Raw genomic sequence first — 13,396 nt, 5'->3', positions numbered from 1 at the left:
GTGGCACAGTGATTAAGAGCTTGTCTGCTAATCAAAATGTTGGCAGTTTGAATCCACCAGCCGCTCCTTAGAAACTCTATGGGGTAGTTCTACTCTGTCCTATAGGGTCGCTATGAGTCGAACTCGACTCAACTCGATGGCAATGGGTTTGGTTTTTTTCGTAGGCAGCCTTGGAGCCCTGGTGGTGCAGTGGTTAAGAGCTTGGCTGCTAACAGCCTAAGTGGTTAAGGCTGGCAGTTTGAACCCACCAACTGCTCCTTGGAAACCTTACGGGACAGTTCTACTCTGTCCTATAGGGTCTCTATGAGTTGGAAGCAACCTGATGGCAATGGGGTTTGGTTTTTTTAGGCAGCCTTAAAAGGGGCCCCAGTGGCACAATGGTTAAGTGCTTGGCTGCTAACTTAAAGGTCTGTGGTTCAAACCCACCAGCTGTTCCACGAGAGAAAGATGTGGCAGTCTGCTTCTGTAAAGATTTACAGCCTTGGAAACCCTATGGGGCTCTTCTACTCTGTCCTATATGGTCAGTAAGTTGAAATTGACTCCATGGCAATGGGTTTTTTTGCTTTAATCAAACCAAATCCACTGCCATCGAGCCACTTCTGACTTAGGTGGCCTTAAATTGCCATCATAATATTAATTTTTAAAAAGACACACACAATTAGGCTTGGCCTAAAAAAACTGAGTCACTGCTGATGTGAGTTACTATAGAATGAGCCTTAAAATACCAACAATAGACGAGTTTTTTCTCTTCATAAGGCAAATCTATAGCTATCTCAGCTGGGGGAAGGAGGCTCCCACCTATACAGAGACCTATGCAAATGGAATATAAATTTTGCCTAATTTTTACAGTGGAAAATATAAATTGAAAAGTGTTGCCCATTAGGAATTTGATATTAAAATCGGTAGAGTAGCCGACAATCCTATAGCTGACTCCTCAATTTCCTGGTTATGGTCTTGATGTACATGGATCTTAGCAATCAGGCTTGCAAAAGTGTTCTCTTCCCAGTAGCCAAAGGGCTACTATTTTTGGACAATACTCCCCCTCCCACCCCTATTCCAAAAGGCAGCTGGTCAAGTAGAAGCACATGGATTTGGGGTCAGACATATAGATGCCCAAATCCTGACTTCACCATATTCTAGTTTGGTGATGCTAGGAAAATGATCTTTTCTGAGTTTCATTTTGTAAAGCAATGTGTGTGTGTGTGTGTGTGTGTGTGTGTATAGGGAGGCAGGATAACACTTTACTTGTGGGTTTGTTATGAGCATTAAATGAACTGCCAGTTACATAAAAGCATCTGATTCTCTGCTCATCATACTTTGGTCATTCAACAAATGTTAGCTCCTTCCTTCATTTTCCGAGGACTTACCTGCTGGGGGTGTGGGTGTGGAGTGCAGGACTGCAGGCTCTGTTGTGGCTATGGTTGCAGATACTCCATCACCTGTTAGCAGGGACAAACAGAGGCATCCCTAGTCATTAAGACCAAAACCAAACCCATTGCCATCGAGTCGATTCTGACTCATAGTGACCCCATAGGACAGAGTAGAACTGCCCCATAGAGTTTCCAAGGAGCACCTGGTAGATTTGAACTGCCAACCTTTTTTTGGTTAGCAGCTGTAGCACTTACCACTCTGCCACCAGGGTTTCCCCTAGTCATTAGGACACCCCAAGCCCAACTTCAGAAGGACAAATGTTTGGAAACAGACACAGCCTGAAGGTCATAGTCAAATATGCAGTGTCAATCCCTGACTCGGCTCCTCCAGATGCGAAGAGTCCTTCCAGGGATGTGGTCAGCACTCAGCGTGGCTTCAGCTCTGCTGTTCTTGTATTGTGGGTGATAAGGATTAAGTGACCAAGAGCCAGCATAAAATTGAGCTATTATCATGTACCAATATATTCATACATAGGAAATCGCACTGACCTCAGAGAGCTAGGCCCCAGTGTCTCTCTTCTTTGTGCCTCCCCAGGGGAGAGGGAAAGATATGAAGTGAACCCAACAGTGATCAGACTCACCCCATGGTGTGTACCACGGGGTGGCAACTTCTGGCTCTGTGGTTGGAGTATGGCCTGGTGGATCATCAGCACCTGTTGGTTGAGAGAAATCCATGTGCTAAGGTCTACAGGGCTGTTTACAAAATAATACTCAATGACTTCTGAGAGTATGAGCTGAATGTTTCTGAAAAGACCCAAAGCAGTGACATCCCAGGGAGGTTGGCCTCACACCAGTGCAGACGACACCAGAGTCTCATGAATTAGATTAGAGCTCATAAATTATTTGGAGACAAATGATATTTTCTAACAACATCTCTTAGCAAAAAATAAGATAGAGAATTTTAATGGAATCCATGTGCTGCAATGAGTATTCCATTTCCTAAGCCTCTCCACGTTTGTTTGTTCTTGTCTGCAGACTTGTCATGGACATGTCCCCTGGACTGTGTGATGAAATGGTTGTTCATCCTTCTAGCCCTCAAGGAGCTCTACCATGGCTTAACAAAATGCCTTTCAGAAGGAAACGTTTACCCAAAGCAATAACCAAGCATAGTTGGACCAACCGAAGAGCATGTCTGATGGAGGTGTAGCTTCAGGTTCTGTGGTGGGAGGGGGAGCCGGAGAACCTTCAGCACCTGAGGTTTGAAAGAGATCAATACGTCAAAGTTTATGAGGTGATTTGTAATATATTGCTCAGTAGCTTCTGTTAGTGTAGGCTGAATGTGACTGTGGTGAAGTCCTGGGGAGGTAAAGGCCCCTCACCTTCACAGACGACGCCAGCATCCTCCAGGTGCCCACAGTTGAGCCCTGCCTGGCCCCTGTGTACACACTGCCCCAGATGGCTCTCGCTGCCTTCACACTGCAAGTCGTCCAGCAGGATCTGCCCGGAGCCTGCCCCGAAGTAGGCTCCCATGGGGGCCTCCATGGCCTGGCCACACTGCAGCTGGCGGCACACGACCGTGGCCTCAGCCAGGTCCCAGAGGTCATCACACACAGTCCCCCACGTGCCCTGGATGAGGACTTCCACCCGACCTGAGCACCTCCCTGTGCCGTTCACCAGCTTCACCTCCATCCAGGCCCCTGGGCAGGCACAAAGAGGAGAGACACTGGGACCTAGCTCTCTGAGGTCAGCCTGATTTCCTATGTATGAATATATTGGTACATGATAATAGCTCAATTTTATGCTGGCTCTTGGTCACAAAATCTTCTTCACCTACAAGAACAGCCTTTGTAGCTTTCCTTATTTTATTTGTCTTTTCTATTTGTTATCATTGGGAGGATTTGTCTTCTTTCTTAAGGGATTGTTTGTCAATGACTGGGCAATGTTGTCCATCTAGGAAACACGGCTTATGGAACTGTTAGGTAGGAGTTAGAGGCCAAGGAGAAGCCCCATTAACAAGGAAAACCATTTCAAATGGACATCTACAAACTATAAAAGAGGGATGGATGTCTGTTTCTCAAAATGGATTTCTATCTTGTTTAAGGCATGTGAGCAAGAGATCCCATTTCAGAGGGACAAGTCAGCTCCTGGCGTGAAAAATAGGATTTCTCTAATCCAAACCTTGGTCCTGACTCCACCTTTTGTTAAAAGTGTGCCTCAGTTTCCTCATCTGTAAAATCGATGCAACATCCCCCCTGGCTATCAGACAATATTGTAAAGATTATATTAGATAATACTTGAGGAAATACTCCAAAAATGGTTACATGGGGAACTTAAGTGTTAATGAGAAGGTCACAGAGGCCTAGGTACAGTTAAGGAGATCAATTTTGACCAAACGAAGCAGTTGGAGGAAAAATGGGAAATCCAGATTAATAGTTAACATTTTATCTTTCATATTTTTTATTAAAATTAATTCTGTGGTTGACAACCTAATAATACACTCAATATTGAACATTTGCATGTAATTTTCTCAAATAATGTTGGCAGGAGCAATTAATCCTTGCTAACGTCTTTCTTATCCAAGGTAGCTTTGATCCACACCTCCAGGACAAGTACAGTGAAGCCAGCATGGTCCTTGCAGTCAGACAGGTTTGACTGTAGTTCTGAGTTGAAGGACTCTAGTCACTTGACCTGTGTCATCTGTTTATCTGTCTTCTCTGAGTCTCTTGTCTGTCCCTTTGTGAAATGTTGGAAATAATACTTCCTGTACGCTTATATGGCCAAAGAAACCCTATGGGAGTCAGTTCTACCCTGTAACACATGAGTTGGAATCGACTTGACCGCTATGGGTTTGGTTTTTGTTTCTGGCACGCTTATTGTGGAGTAACAATATGTGAAAGCACTTAACTCTGGGCATGGCCCACAGTGGATGCACAGAAAACACCAAGCACAGTGCTAGCCACACGACGGCAAGGCCTCACCTGCCGGTGTGAGTGTGGGGCGAAGGCTGGGAGGTGCGGCTGTGGGTGTGGTGGCTGACCGTCCATCACCTGTAGACAAAAATCAGGTACAGAATAACTAAAATCACTCAGATCAAATCTAAATTATCTGGAGTTAATATAATGATTCTCTATGAATAACTCTCATTAAAGAAAATGAATTATGTCTATTTCCAGGATGGGAAAAGGATATACAGCTATTTACTAAAAAAGAAAACATATAAGCAAATGAAACCCTAAAATATCAAAGGCTCAGATGGAAACATTTACCTTCTCTTTAGCGCCTCCTGCTAATTAACCCACTGCTGGCCTCAGAGCAGCGCTGTTCCGTCTGTAGCTCAGTTACCACCATCATCCGTCCCCAGATTCTCCATCACCCTTGACAGAAGCTCAGTGTCCCCTGAGCAATGAGTTCCCCTTTTCCTCTCCCTCCTGCCTGCCCCTGGTAACCCCTCTAATCAATTCTGATCTCTAGTCACTTGCCTATTCTAGATATTTCCTATAAGTGGGATCATACACTATTTGTCTTTTTGTGACTGACTTACTTATTTCAGTAGCATAATGTTTTCAAGGTTCTTCCATGTGGTAGCATGCATCAGGACTTCATTTCTCTTTACAGGTGAGTAATATTAAGACTTTTTGTTTGTTTTTCAGTGTTAGAGCTGATCTGTGGCTTTACTTTTTAGTTGGCGCCATGGTGCCTTGTGGAGCCAAACTTGAGGGCCAGAAAGTGGCTGCTGCCCATGACCACGGAGTCCGACCCAGGTTAGACAAGAAGGGACGGTACCTGCAAGGTGCGTCCCTGGCCTGGCAGCTCTGCGCCTCCTTCTTAGTCCCTCCTGGGCTCTATGGTCACCAACTGAGGGAGCTCAGCCCCTGGCGTCTGGTAGGTGTACGAGTGCACCAAGCTAGAGTGTTGTTTCATAATGTCGTTGAGCCCCTCCTGTATCTCATTCTTAGGAGCGGGAAAGTAAATGCCCGTTCTATAACGATGGTGGAAGGCCTGTTGATTTCTACATCTAAGTTGTTAGCTGCTGTTGAGTTCACCTTGACTTATGGGGACCCCATTCACAACCGAATGAAGTGCTGCCCGGTCCTGTACCATCTGCATGATAGGCTGGGGACCAGAACGTTGTGATCTGTAAGGTTTCCACTAGCTGATTTTTGGAAATAGATTGCCAGGCCTTTCTTCCTAGTTCGTCTTAGTCCGGAAGCTCTGCTGAAACCTGTTCAGCATCATAGCCACATGAAAGCCTCCACTGACAGACACGTGCCGGCTGTGAATGAGGCCAGAAATTGAACCCTGCATGGAAGGTGAGAATTCCACCACAGAACCACCATCACCCCTTACATATCTGTAGGCAGATCTTTTTGGACTCTTTTTAAGTGATTCAACGTCAATTGATTGAGCTCATGAATCGGTGGGATACAACTTGAATGCCCTAACCGTAACCATTGGCAGACAGAGAAAGGAATTTCTCCAGGATTTCAGGTGATAGAATAAATGTCCCATTTGGAAAATATTCCCACCCTTTCTATTCTCATCAACAGTGCTTGCACACTAATAAGGAATTGAACTATTATTCTTTAAGCATCTCCAGTAACGATTGAGAATGTCTCCGAGAGGATAATAAAACCTAAAGCAAATGTAGCAACTGAGACGACCTACCTGCAAGTGTGTGCATTGTGGAAGCAGCTTCAGATCCTGGGGTGGGGTCTGGGGCTCGTGGGTCATCAGCACCTGAGGGTTGAAATACATCCACATGGCAGGCCTACAGTGCTTATTTAATAAACTGCATAATGGCTACGTGAACACAGACTGAATATGCCTGAAGGGACACGAAGGAAGTGACATTTCAGAGGTGATGGTCTCTCACGTGTGCAGATGAAGTTGTGTGATGGAGAAGCCCTGCTACATGCCTGAAAAAGGAACATTACGAGGAGAAGAAGCTACGAAGTCAATGAACCAAGTAAATACTGGACCCACCTGATGGTGTGTAGGGTGGGGTGGCAGCTTCTGGTTCTATGGTTGGAGTAGGGCCTGGTGAGTCGTCAGCACCTGGTGGTCAAAAGAGATCAATGTGCCAGGGCCGAGAGTGCTGTTTGCAGTATGCTTACTAAAAGAAGTTACTGAGCATTGTCTGAAGGAAAAGAAAGAAGTGGCCCCTTGTTAAGGTGCCAGCCCCTCACCTTCCCAGACGACGCCAGCATCCTCCAGTTGCCCACAGTTGAGCTCTGCCTGGCCCCTGTGCACACACTGCCCCAGGTGGCTCTCACTGCCCACACACTGCATGTTGTCCAGCAGGATCTGCCCCGCGCCCGCCCCAAAGTGGGCGCCTATGGGGGCCTCCACAGCCTGGCCACACTGCAGTTGGTGGCACATGACAGTGGCCTCAGCCAGGTCCCAGAGGTCATCACACACAGTCCTCCATGTGCTCTGGACGAGGACCTCCACGCAGCCTGAGCACCTCCCTGTACCGTTCACCAGCCTCACTTCCATCCAGGCCTCTGGGGAGGCACAAAGAGGAGAGACACTGGGGGTTGGCCCTCCAGTCTCTGAGAGGTTTTCTTCATTCTTTTAAATTGCTAGGTGGTCACATCCCCACTTGACAAACACGCAGGATCATACAGCCCTCATGCACCCACAAGTCAAGGATATCCAGAACAGCCTTCCACTTCAAATGATAATAGTACTTCGCTACATTTCCCTTCCAAAATGTGAAACTCTTTTTAAGAAGTCTCCAGAATTTATAAAGGTTGTCCTGACAAGGCTGTTTTATGCATACGTTAGCCCCCACCATGGCCCCTAGGAATACAAATAGGAGAAGCTTATATATGTAACAAAACAGTAAGCTAGGCTATCCATTGGCAGATAATAGCTCAACAGAGCCCTTGTCGTCCAGAACCATGTTAACCTGAGAGCATCTTGGTCCTTCAGTCCATAAATCATTCTTTACGGCTTTACCATGCAAAGGGGACTGAGGACAGTAACCAATATTTGTTGTTTGTGAGTTAAGTGCCAGAGCCTAGAAGGCCATGAACTTAAATGTCACTGTCCTCATCTTTACAACAACCCCATGTGGTCTGGGGTCTGTTTCCCATTTTGCAGATGAGGAAATTAAGTCTAAGGAAGATTAAGAGAATTGTCCTAAATTTCACGGCTTGGAAGTGGTGCTGTCTCCCACACCATCTCTGCCGGAGGTGTCCGGCCAGCTTAAAGAAATGCTTTTCTCAACTCATCCATCCCTAATCTTCCTCAGGATCTGCTTCCCTTACCTGCTGGTGGAAGAGTCAAGGCCTCAAGGGCTGTGGTCAGTGAAGGCTCTGAGAAGACCTCAGCTGTAAGGAACAAGCCATTAGAGTCATCATCGGTCAGCAAGGTCAAGAGAACAAAATAAATACAGCTCAGGAAGAACCGCTCCTAGGACTCAATACCCAATACCCTTATGTGTTTTTTTGTTTTTGGTTTTTTCATTTCATCTAAGTAAGTCACCACCATCACCACCAAACAAGGTTGTTTATCTTTTTATTGGTCCATTTTATGTTAATGGTAAGCTTATCCTTGACTCCTTTCCTCAGTAGAAATAAATCTTCTAAAAATTGAAGACAAACTTAAGACCCTTACACTTAAGCAAACCTGTAGGAAACAAAAGCAGCCTCTACAAACTAATAATGCTAGGTGCTATCCATTCACCTGGAAATATCCATGGAATGTGAGGAAAGCCAGATAAGGTGCCTGCATTTAAAGGACTTACAACTCAGTCGGAAGGTCGAACAAGTGTACGACTCACGGTAATGGGAGGTGGATTCTGAGGGGCATCAACAAATGTAGAGGTTGGGTCTCCTGCAGAAATGAAGCTTTAGAGCCATGGCAGGGCTTCCGTAGGAGGAAGAGGAGGGGGGCACTTGTCATCCCCGATGGGCGTTAGAGGACATCAGTCTTGGCTTTAGACACTCAGGGAGGTAAGATAACGCCTGTCTTGATTTGATTTGTGTGCCTTGAATTGCCCATGGCAGCGTATGTGTTAATCCCAAGTACCTGGACTGCAGTGTTTTCCTTGCTCAAGTTGTGCAGAAAACTTAAGGTGATGGGACATGAAGAAAAGGGGATTTGGATCAAAAGGAATCAGAAGGAGGGCATCTTGTGACTCCCAGTGGGGATTTTGTAATTAATTGTATATGAATTGTAGACCTCCTGTAGCAAAGAAACCTGTTTCATTTGTTTAGTTCAGACCAAAAAAACACAGTTGCCATCGAGTCGATTCCAACTTGTGGTGACCCCACGTGTGCCGGAGCAGAACCGTCTCCCCTGGGTTTTCAGCGGCTGATATTTGAGGAGCAGATTGCCAGCTCTTTCTTCTGAGGCAGCTCTGGAGGAACTGGAAACTCCAGCCTTTCAGCTAGCAGCTGAGCGCATTAAACGTTTGCAGCACCCAGAAACCCATTTGTTTAATCCAGTGTTTCCTAAACTCAGACCACAGAACTTGTGTGTGCGCGCGTGTGTGTGTGACTGCACGCATGAGTGCACCATTCACCTTAACATCCTGTAGAACTAGTGGTTCTGAGGACACGTTCTCAGAAACATCTTTATGTAATTACCTTGAGGATCTTGGTAGGGGCTGGGGACTCATAGCAAGGGTGGTTATTTTTATTTTTCTCCTTATTTCTAGAAATATGAAACATCGTGCAAACTTGAATAAATATATAGGATATAAGGTTTCAGTGTAAACGCCAAAAAAGGCACATTTTAATGTACCTGTTGGTGCTTGGTCTTCCGCAGAGGTGGTGGGTGCTGTTGTTATCTCAGCAGCTACAGCGGAAAGAAAACATCAATTGGTGATGAATAGTCACTTCCAACAGGCAAAGCCAAAGCTGAGTAAAGGAAACTCTGGCACTCCAAATGGACTCTTGTGTTCCTTTGTGTCATGTAATATAAGAAACCACGTCAAAAGGGGTTAGCGAGTTTCTAGCTTAAAGACGTGGTTGTCTCAATTGGAGGTTTAATCCTTATTCCAGCACTTCTTTCGGATGGCTTCAGCTTCCTGATCTTTAAAAACAGGAACCTGGCCTGATGTTCGATAGGAAAGAGGTTTATAAACCAAGAAGTGAGTAAATTTAAAAACTATCATAATTCCCCAATTCAATGACAATTTCATTATTTTACAGGAAAAAAATTAATTCACTAGCAATAAAAATTGGATATTGAAATTAAAATTTTTAAAAATACCTTTTACGATAGTGTCCAAAAACACTTTGAAATTCTTAGGGGTAAGTCTAATAAAATATGTGCAAAATTTGTTTGCAGGGAAACACAGAATATTGATGAATACATTAAAGACTTAAGTAAATGAAGAGATACACTGTGTTGATGGATCAGAAAACTCAGTATTGTTAAAAAGTCAATTTTCCTCAAATTGATCTACAGAGTCAAAGCTATCCTAATTAAAAATCTCAGCAGGTGTTTTTGTAGAAATTGACAAGCTGATTCTAAAATTTATATGACTGGCAAATGTCCCAGATTACCCAAGACTATTTTGAAAAAGAGGAAAAAAAATAATGTTAAAGGACCCACGCTACCCAATTTCAAGACTTACTCTACAGTTACAGTAACCAAGACAGTGTGATGTCGGCAGGGAGATAGTCATATAAATCAATGGAACAAAAAAGAGAATTCAGAAATAGACCCATCCGTATATGGGTATTTAATTTTTGACAAAGGTGCTGAGATGTTTCAATGGACATAGGGAGTCTTTTCAACAAATGGTTTGGAGCAATCAAACATCTATGTGGTAAAATAAAGACCCTTAACTCATGCTGTAAACCATTTACAAAAAATCAACTAAAATGGGTCACAGAGCTAAATGTAAAACTTAAAGCTATGAAAAGTCCAGAAGAAGACAGTAGAACATCCACGAGACCTTTGATTAGGCAAAGACTTTTAGATAAAACTCAAAAGCACAGATTATTGAAAAAAGTTAGTAAATTGGACTTATTAAAATGAAAAACTTCTGGTCTTCAAAACACACTGTTAAGAAAATGAAAAGACAAGCCACAGAGTGGGAGAAAACGTTTGCAAAACACGTATTTGAAAAAGTACCTGTATCCAGAATATATAAAGAACTATCTTACAACTCAATAATAAGAAGACAACCCAGTTAAAAAAAAATGGGTAAAAGATTTGAGCAGACACTTCACCAAAGAAGAGATGTAAATAAGCACCTGAAAAAAGTTCAACATCCCTAGTCATTGTTGTTGTTATTTGTGTGCCATCAAGTCGATTTCGACTCACAGCGACCCTATATGACAGAGTAGAACTCCTCCTAAAATGACAAAAAGACACCACTATATACCTTTTCCTCATTTATGGACTGTCATAATCTAACATTTTGCATTTATGACAATAGTAAAAAGCTACTGACTATTTTGCTCATTAACGACATATATCTGGCAGTAACAAATGCTGAGGCATAAGGTGAGAGTAATGTTGGCTTTGGTGGTTAAGGTTATGTGTCAACTCAGCTGGGCCATGATTCTCAGTCATTTGGCAGTTATGTAATAATGTAATTTGGCAGTTATGTGATGACATAGTCAGCCTCCATTTTGTGATCTGATGTGGTCATCCTCCATTTTCGCATAACTCCGATTTTGCATAATGACCTGGTTTTTGGAACCTAACCATGCCAATAAGTGAGGAGAGGGTGTATACCTACCAAAACACCCAATATAAAAAAAAAAAGTCCAAAATGCTGACAAGGATATAGAGCAACTGTACCTCTCATACATTGCTGGTGACATTGCAAAATGGTATAGCCACTTTGGAAAACAGTTTTCAAACTGTATGTGAATGCTTATAACAGTTTTATTGATAACAGTAAAAACTGGAAGCAAACTCAATATCTATCAAGTAGTGAATGAATAAACAAACTTGGGAATATCGATATAGTGGGATATTACTGAAGAATAAGAAGGAATGAATTACTGGTACATGCAATTATAGGGATAAATCTTAAAATAATTACGATAAAAAGAAGTCTCAAACAAAATACTACATATTATCTTATTACATTATATAACATTCTGGAAAAGGCGGTAAACCTGTAGGAACAGAAAATGTATCAATGGTCGTTAGCATCAAGAAATTGGGAAAGGGAATTAGCTACAAAAAGACTTTTTAAGGTAATGGAAATGTTATATATCTTGATGGAAAGATGCAGTTTAGGAATCAATAGTGGTAACAGTCACACAACTGTAACTATTTGTCGAAACTCAATGAACTACATGGTGAATTTTACTACACATAAATTATACCTCAGTAAACCTGACTTAAAAAAAAAAGTAACTCTGGCTGCCTGTAAACAACAGACTAGAATGTTGGGAACCCGTAGGAAAGGAAGCCAGGTAGAAGACGTCTTGGCCACCCAAGCAGGAAGAGGTGATGAGGGTTCGGACCAGGACAGGGACTTTCAGATGATGATGAGGTCGTGAACACAACCCCAGTCTCCTGGCTATAAATGGGAAATTAATTTGTCCAAGGAGATCTCTCTATTTGAATAATACTAGACGTTCAGATGTTTGCAGATATCGTATTAGCTTACTTAAATATTCTTTTTTGGATGTTTAGCTCTGTAATATACATAACCAAAAAAAAACACATTAACTAAAAACAACCAGGCAAGTGACTCACAAATTTCAACTTACTAGATGGACTAGTTTTTGCTGATGATAATAGGAGAGATGGTGGTGATGCTGCTATTGATGGCATTGGTGATGATAACAATGATGATGAAAAAGATGATGACGAAGAGGATGGAGATGAGGATGAAGATGATGAGATGGAGGATGGTGATGATGACAGTGATGACAACGGCAATGACGACGATGAGGATGATGATGATGATGATGACAATGATGATGATGTTGGCAATGATGACGATGATGATGATGATGAAAATGATAATTCTGCTTCTGTTTGTTAGGATAAGAAAGATTCCTACTCTGTTGCTATGTTTTAGGACAGCAGTGCTCAAAGTGTGGCCCCCAGAGTAGCAGCATAAGCATCCTTTGGGGACTTGTTATAAATGCACATTCTCACACCCCACTCTTGGCCAACTGAATCAGAAACTTTGGGGCTGGGACCCTGTAATCTGTGATTTTATAAGCCCTCTGGGTAATTCTGATGTATGTTAGAGTTTTGAGAAGATTTAGGATAAAAAAAAAATTATGGAAATGGCCCCATAGTTTCTCCTAATGGCAGAGGTACTCTGAAATCACATAAGTGTAAAATTTTCAGTTGATGACATTTCTTTGTTTGGTAGGAAGGGCTAGGCCCTTACAGGGTCCAGAGGGATGATTTCTGACCTAATCACACTGGAAGGTGAATGGCATTTTTCGCTCAAATAAGTGATTTGTGATCACTGATGTGCACAGTCATAGAAGGCTATACACTGACATAAACAACTCTTACTTGCACTCCTTGAATGGCCTTAGAGAATCCAGTCTTGCCTTAGCTGCCTTGGTAGTTTAGTTCTGATTTGGAAGAGTTCCTGAACCTAGGTAATAGGGTGTTGCTGTTGTCTTGGGTCATTGAGCCAATTCTGACTCATGGCGACCCTGTGTGTTACAAAGTAGAACTTCTCCATAGAGTTTCCTTGGCTGTGATCTTTATGGAAGCAGACCAACAGGCCTTTCTTCTTTGGTGCTGCTGGGTGGGTTCAAACTGCCAACCTTTCAGTTACCAGCTGAGTGTATACTGGTTGCGCTACTCAGGTCATAGGATACTGATTCCTAATTCCTAAACTGCCTCTTTGCTGTCGTTGCTCTTCTGTGTTGAGCTCTCTGTCCAGCCTCATCTCCAAATGGTGCCTGGGATCTACCCTTTGCCAGCTACCCAGAAGAGGGGCCATTCAGCCAGGATTAGCATGCTTCCTGGAGGAGAGGACGAGACCATGAGAGCAAGCCACAGCACCACAGATCTGTGCTATGAGTTCCATCTGTTGTGGTGGGTAGAACTATAGACTGGGAAAACCTTGT

General features: G+C 43.2%; 1 protein-coding gene across 1 annotated transcript in view; it reads right to left on the bottom strand.

Annotated features, from left to right (window-relative positions):
- Positions 1 to 13,396, bottom strand: part of LOC126059404 (deleted in malignant brain tumors 1 protein-like) — a 109,579-nt gene that overhangs the window by 60,195 nt on the left and 35,988 nt on the right. The window contains exons 16-25 of the mRNA XM_049855105.1: positions 12,065 to 12,331; positions 9,123 to 9,176; positions 7,643 to 7,705; positions 6,354 to 6,425; positions 6,036 to 6,107; positions 4,349 to 4,417; positions 2,750 to 3,067; positions 2,551 to 2,622; positions 2,012 to 2,083; positions 1,368 to 1,439 (exon numbers count right to left, since the gene is read on the bottom strand). Of these exons, the coding sequence (XP_049711062.1) occupies positions 1,368 to 1,439; positions 2,012 to 2,083; positions 2,551 to 2,622; positions 2,750 to 3,067; positions 4,349 to 4,417; positions 6,036 to 6,107; positions 6,354 to 6,425; positions 7,643 to 7,705; positions 9,123 to 9,176; positions 12,065 to 12,331 (1,131 nt within the window). The remainder of the gene's footprint in view (positions 1 to 1,367; positions 1,440 to 2,011; positions 2,084 to 2,550; positions 2,623 to 2,749; positions 3,068 to 4,348; positions 4,418 to 6,035; positions 6,108 to 6,353; positions 6,426 to 7,642; positions 7,706 to 9,122; positions 9,177 to 12,064; positions 12,332 to 13,396) is intronic.

This window comes from Elephas maximus, chromosome 16 (genome assembly GCF_024166365.1).
Source record: "Elephas maximus indicus isolate mEleMax1 chromosome 16, mEleMax1 primary haplotype, whole genome shotgun sequence".
Taxonomy (NCBI): Eukaryota; Metazoa; Chordata; class Mammalia; order Proboscidea; family Elephantidae; genus Elephas; species Elephas maximus.
This window is presented reverse-complemented; position numbering and strand designations above follow the sequence as displayed.